The sequence below is a fragment of the Erythrolamprus reginae genome, chromosome 4 (assembly GCF_031021105.1).
Source record: "Erythrolamprus reginae isolate rEryReg1 chromosome 4, rEryReg1.hap1, whole genome shotgun sequence".
Taxonomy (NCBI): Eukaryota; Metazoa; Chordata; class Lepidosauria; order Squamata; family Dipsadidae; genus Erythrolamprus; species Erythrolamprus reginae.
In genome coordinates, this window is record NC_091953.1 from 22,021,555 (window position 1) to 22,027,554 (window position 6,000).

The 6,000-nt window shown below is 38.8% G+C and overlaps 1 protein-coding gene across 2 annotated transcripts in view; it reads right to left on the bottom strand.

Moving 5' to 3' along the window:
* CRYL1 (crystallin lambda 1) overlaps positions 1–1,584 on the bottom strand; it is a 61,818-nt gene extending 60,234 nt beyond the window's left edge. For both annotated transcript variants that reach the window (XM_070749811.1, XM_070749810.1), the window contains exon 1: positions 1,458–1,584. In XM_070749811.1, the coding sequence (XP_070605912.1) occupies positions 1,458–1,498 (41 nt within the window). In that variant the 5' untranslated portion in view covers positions 1,499–1,584. The remainder of the gene's footprint in view (positions 1–1,457) is intronic.
* Between the last annotated feature and the right edge of the window lie 4,416 nt (positions 1,585–6,000).

The window sequence follows — 6,000 nt, forward strand, 5'->3', positions numbered from 1 at the left end:
CTTCCCCCTAGGCTTATAGAATTTATACATGGTATGTTTGTTGGTATGATTGGTCTCTTAAATTGGGGTTTTTTAGATTACTTTTTAATATTAGATTTGTTACATTGTTTTTTTATTGTTGTTAGCCGCCCCAAGTCTTCGGAGAGGGGCGGCATACAAATCTAAATAAACTAAACTAAACTAAACTAAAATTAAGACCTTCCTCCTCCCTAAATTTGCAATCACATAACTTCTAATCATATGTCATAAACATATGTTGCAGTGTAGTACAAGGTGGATAATCAACATTTTAAATGCAGAAAAGGCTGGTGACTGAGCTTTGCTCCTTGACCACTGAATCATTTCAAATGCTGACATTTAAATTCTTTCCTGGTTGCTGCCACAAAACTTTTGGCAAACTAGGCAAAACCTGATTTGACTTCTACATACCTTTGGTGAATGAAGCATGACTTCACGTATCAGACCTTAAGTGCTATTTGAGCCATGTGACAATCTAAAATAAACGTGCTCCAAATACCTCTAAATTCTGCAGTGTGGGAAGCCATTGTGGAAACTACAGTTCATACCCTTTTATTTGAAGGACTGAAGCTGAATCATAAACAGGGTGGAAAAATCAGCAACGAATCAAAATACAACAGTATATTAAGAGTTCACTCAATAGAAAAATACTGTAGAAGTACAATCTAAATTAAGTTTATCCCATCATTGTTTATATAAAACAGAATTTCAGCTACCAAATGTTTGTGACTTTTGCAACTCGACGCAATTCAGAAAAAGAAAAAAAATAAAGAATATTATATTCCCTGGATGTCATTTGAAAAGCTACACAAGGCCAAAGGTGGACTTATTTTTCCACACGAACTTCCAAAAGATAAAAGAACTGACGCTTGCATTGCAAATTAGCTTCTAGCAAGTCACATTTCCCCTTTATAGAATTTTTGAAATTCTAGGGTTCATAAAGATACTTTGCACGCCCCATTCCAAATGATAAAGAGGGCGGAGGAGGAACAAGAATTGTTCCTTTTTCTGGAAGCATCTCATGATCTATGATAACCTGCCAAGTTAGTAAAGGGATCAAACATGGCATAGAGCAAGTCTCTCCAACCTTGGCAACTTTTAAGCCTTGTGGACTTCAACTCCCAGAATTCCTCAGCCAGCAAAGCTGGCTGAGGAATTCTGGGAGTTGAAGTCCCCAAGTCTTAAAAGTTGCCAAGGTTGGAGAACCCTGGGATAGGGCAGCCATTTGCTTGTTTCAAGGCTCTGTGTGACAAGTGCTGATGGAGGTTATTCTACTGGGGCTGCTAAATTCTGCCCCTAAAATTGCACCACGCCTGCCCCCCCACCCTTTGGATGTGGGGGGGAGGGCTGTGAAACGTCAATCACCTTCTGAGCCCCTCTTGTTTTCACTGTCCTACCCACAGGAAGCAGGAGCCCCACAACTGCATCGCAAGATTTACCTGCCAACAATGACAATTCGTCCCTCCCGGGTGGGATTCATGGTTGGGTGGAGCAACGCAGACCTTTCGACAGTTAGAAGCAAGCTGGGCAACGAGGACACCCCCACTCTGGGCCAACTTAGGCCACCTCCCGTTTAAAAAGGGAAGGCGTCCTCCCCACCCCCAACTTCGGGGATGTTACGGCCACTTCCATTGGTCGGCAGGAAAGAAAATGGCTCCTATTGGCTGCCCGAGCGCCCCAAACAACTGCATGAACCCGCGACTCTGAGCTGTTACCCAACACGTTCACATAATTATTAGGCTAGAGTTGATCCGGGGAGACGCCTCGGGATTCAGGGAGCCCCCTCACTTATGTCTGTTTGCTTTCCTTCCGACCAGGTTCCGGTTGTAAATCCGCGGAGGTTTTGACAAGGCTTAGAAGCGACTGTATTTCTTCTCCCTACCATCTTCCCTTCCCCCTTCAGGAAAACACCAGGGTTTAAAGCCCTTGTCCCCATTTTGGTCCTCTCTACGCGTGCTAGGAACCCAGATCCCATAATCCCCGACCCTTTAGCGTTTGGGGAAATGAAGGGAGTGGAAGTCAACGGAGCTGAAGCTGGAGAAGTTTGTTTTGCTCTTCTTTTTCGGGTGGGCCAGTGGAGGATGGGGATCCAGAATGTGCCACCATACGATCGATGATAGATAGATAGATAGATAGATAGATAGATAGATAGATAGATAGATAGATAGATAGATAGATAGATAGATAGATAGATAGATAGATGAATAGAATAGAAGTTTATTGGCCAAGTGTGATTGGACACACAAGGAATTTGTCTTGGTGCATATGCTCTCAACGTACATAAAAGAAAAAGATACATTTGTCAAGAATCATGTGGTACAACACTTAAGGATTGTCATAGGGGTCAAACAAGCAATGAAGAAACAATATTAATAAAAATCTTAGGATACAAGCAACAAGTTACACTCATACAGTCCTAAGTGGGAGGAAAAGGATGATAGAAATGATGAGAAAAACTAGTAGAACTAAAAGTGCAGATTTAGTAAAAAGTCTGACAGAGTTGAGGGAATTATTTGTTTAGTAGAGTGATGGTGTTCGAGGGGGGACTGTTCTTGTGTCAAAAAAATAAAGGGAACACTTAAACAACTCAATATAACTCCAAGTAAATCAAACTTCTGCAAAATCAAACTGTCCACTTAGGAAGCAACACTGACAATCAATTTCACATGCTGTTGTGCACATTCAACTTTGTATAGAACAATGTATTCAATGAGAATATTTCATGCATTCAGATATAGGATGTGTTATTTGGATGTTCCTTTTATTTTTTTGAGCAGTATATATTGTATTGTATGGTATTATATTGTATTGTACATATTATATATTTAATATAGATATATAGTTATATTCTAATATATTCTAATAGTGTAGGTATGGCTTGACATGATTCAGTCTCGAAAAACCGTGGTATCATTCTGTGGAATGTAGGTATAAACATAAACATATTAATCTAATCTTACGCAGTTCTTCTCTGGCAATATTTCACTGCTAACCAGAGCTTGCAAATCATTTGTTAGACCAATTCTGGAATACAGCTCACCTGTCTGGAAAGCGCATTGCATATCAGACGTTAATACAATTGAGAAAGCCCAGAAATATTTCACAAGAAGAGTCCTTCACTCCGCCACTCGCAACAAAATACCTTCTTCCACCAGACTTGAAATACTGGGATTAGACAATTTACAACTATGTCGCCTCCGATCTGATCTAAATGTAGTTCATAAAATCATATACCAACATGTCCTTCCTGTTAATGACTACTTCACCTTCAACCACAGCAATACACGAGCACGTACTACATTCAAACTCAATGTAAACCACTCCTAATTTGACTGCTGGAAACAGGACTTCAGCACCAGAGTGATCAATGCCTGGAATGCACTACCTGACTCTGTGGTTTCTTTCCCAAACCCCAAAAACTTTAAGCTTAGACTGTCTACAATCAGCTTCTCTCCGTTTCTAAGAGGTCTGTAAGGGGCGTGCATAAGCGCACCACTATACCTACCAAACCTGTCCTACTGTCCTATTGTCCTCTTTTATCATTACGTTTTACTTATGTTTACACAAACTACTACTACTCTATACATGTTTAACAAATAAATAAACAAACAAACAAATAAGCAAGGTAAGTACAGATAAATGAAGACAATAGTACAGTAAGACAGGGATGGTAGGCCTGATGGTGGGCTTATGCAGGCCCCTTACAGACCTCCTAGGAATGGGATGAAGGTCAGAAAGTTCACTGGCTCACTTTCCCTTTCTGAGTCTCTGCCATGGAAGTCGGGGACCCAACACAATCAATGTCCACCCGCCCCTGCCACTTGCTTGACCTTTCTCTGGGAGTCATTGGGGACAGAATCAGACCTTGCGAATCCGATCCTCATATTAAAACTGGTGCCGTGAGTTTTCAAAAATGAAGCCATTAATCTTGCTCTAAAAGTCAGTGATGGAGATGCCAAATCGGGGTATGAACAGACCTTACAGGGCTTCCGACATCATCCTGTTTATTTGAACTCCTGCCATGCAAATAAAAATATTTTTGAAATATTTTTGTATCTCATATTGGCCTGCTTTGTGGAAAGAGATTGCCCACTTTTATTTGGGAACAATATGAATTTAATTGCCATGGTTTAAAGTTTTCTTTACGTTGTTCTGGAGTTACAAGTGCAAGACCGCTTCAGGCAAAATTATGTTGAAAGAAAAAAGAAGCCATGGGAAAAGCAAAGGCGTTAAAGATCATTACCAAGATTTTAAGATTCGACGTTGGATGAATGGATGGTGTAATTTTAAAAAAATAAAGCTAGAAATGCATAAATATTATTATTATCATTATTATCATTCTTTATTGTCATTGTACATCATAGATACAATACACCTACAAAAAGATATTAACAAAATTGAACGGGTCCAGAGATGGGCTACAAGAATGGTGGAAGGTCTTAAGCATAAAACGTATCAGGAAAGATTTAATGAACTCAATCTGTATAGTCTGGAGGACAGAAGGGAAAGGGGGGACATGATCGAAACATTTAAACATGTTAAAGGGTTAAATAAGGTCCAGGAGGGAAGTGTTTTTAATAGGAAAGTGAACACAAGAACAAGGGGACACAATCTGAAGTTAGTTGGGGGAAAGATCAAAAGCAACATGAGAAAATATTATTTGACTGAAAGAGTAGTAGATGCTTGGAACAAACTTCCAGCAGATGTGGTAGATAAATCCACAGTAACTGAATTTAAACATGCCTGGGATAAACATATATCCATCCTAAGATAAAATACAGAAAATAGTATAAGGGCAGACTAGATGGACCATGAGGACTTTTTCTGCCGTCAGACTTCTATGTTTCTATGTTTCTATACAATGAAATTGGTTTAGCCTCTATTGGTGCAATCCATAACAGAAAATACAAGACAACACGACAAGTTGTACAGATGATGAATCAGTGATGGTTTATTTGCCAAAAGGGGTGTGTAGCTGTATTTTTAATCTTCTTCCGTCAAAGTTTAAATATGTAGCTCTGTTAATAAAACCAATACAAGTTAAAAGATATTGTTATAAATGCCTATTGTTGCAAAAGCAAAACAATGAATTCACTGCAAATTACTCCAGGCAGAAATATGTAATTGCATACTTTTTCGTGCATAAGATTGTAGATAGTATTAAAACTAAGCTTGAAAATATTGCAGCAAGTCTATTCCTATTCTAATTATCCTAAAAAAAATGATGAGGTAGGTGCATTTCCCAGTAAGAAAGAAGTCTAGAAAAATGAAAGAGCCTTAGAGGATCTGCAAATAAAAGATAATGATACGCTATTCTCTTCCAAGGCAAGGGAAGGGATTCATGGTGTAATCACCTCTTTGTAGGCATTTAGAGAATGCTGCAGTATGGTGCAGACAAATATGTTGATGAGACAGGAGGAGAAAGTGACACTAAAGGGTATCATGAGCAAATATTTACACTGATTGTCTACTGATAGGCCTTCATCAACAAGGCTTTATAAACCAGCTCCATATGCCCTACAATACAAAGAGAATTGCTTTCCTTCTTTTCATTTTCATGTGCCTCAATAATTGCAAAATAAGCTGTTAAAATTATTTTTTTAAATGTAAAAATGTACTAATGTTTGTGAACTGTTTTTAAAGTAATCTTGATCATGTGCTTGAATAAAAGGCAGTAATTGTTTGAAGTTCATTTTCCTAGCTTTTTAAAAACACTTTTTAAAGTTTTTATACACCTGTAATTTTTAAATCATATCCTATATCAGTAGTAGTATGTCACATGGGTGAGATCATCTGACGATACAGGGTGAGGTTTCAGCAATATGCTGATGACACCCGTTTATATATCTCCACTCTACCTCAGTTCAATGAAGCAGTGAATATGAGGCTGTGAGGGTCTGGATGGGAGTTAACAGGCTAAGACTTAACCTTGACAAGACCGAATGGCTGTTGGTATTGCCTCCAAAAGTCTATATCGACTGT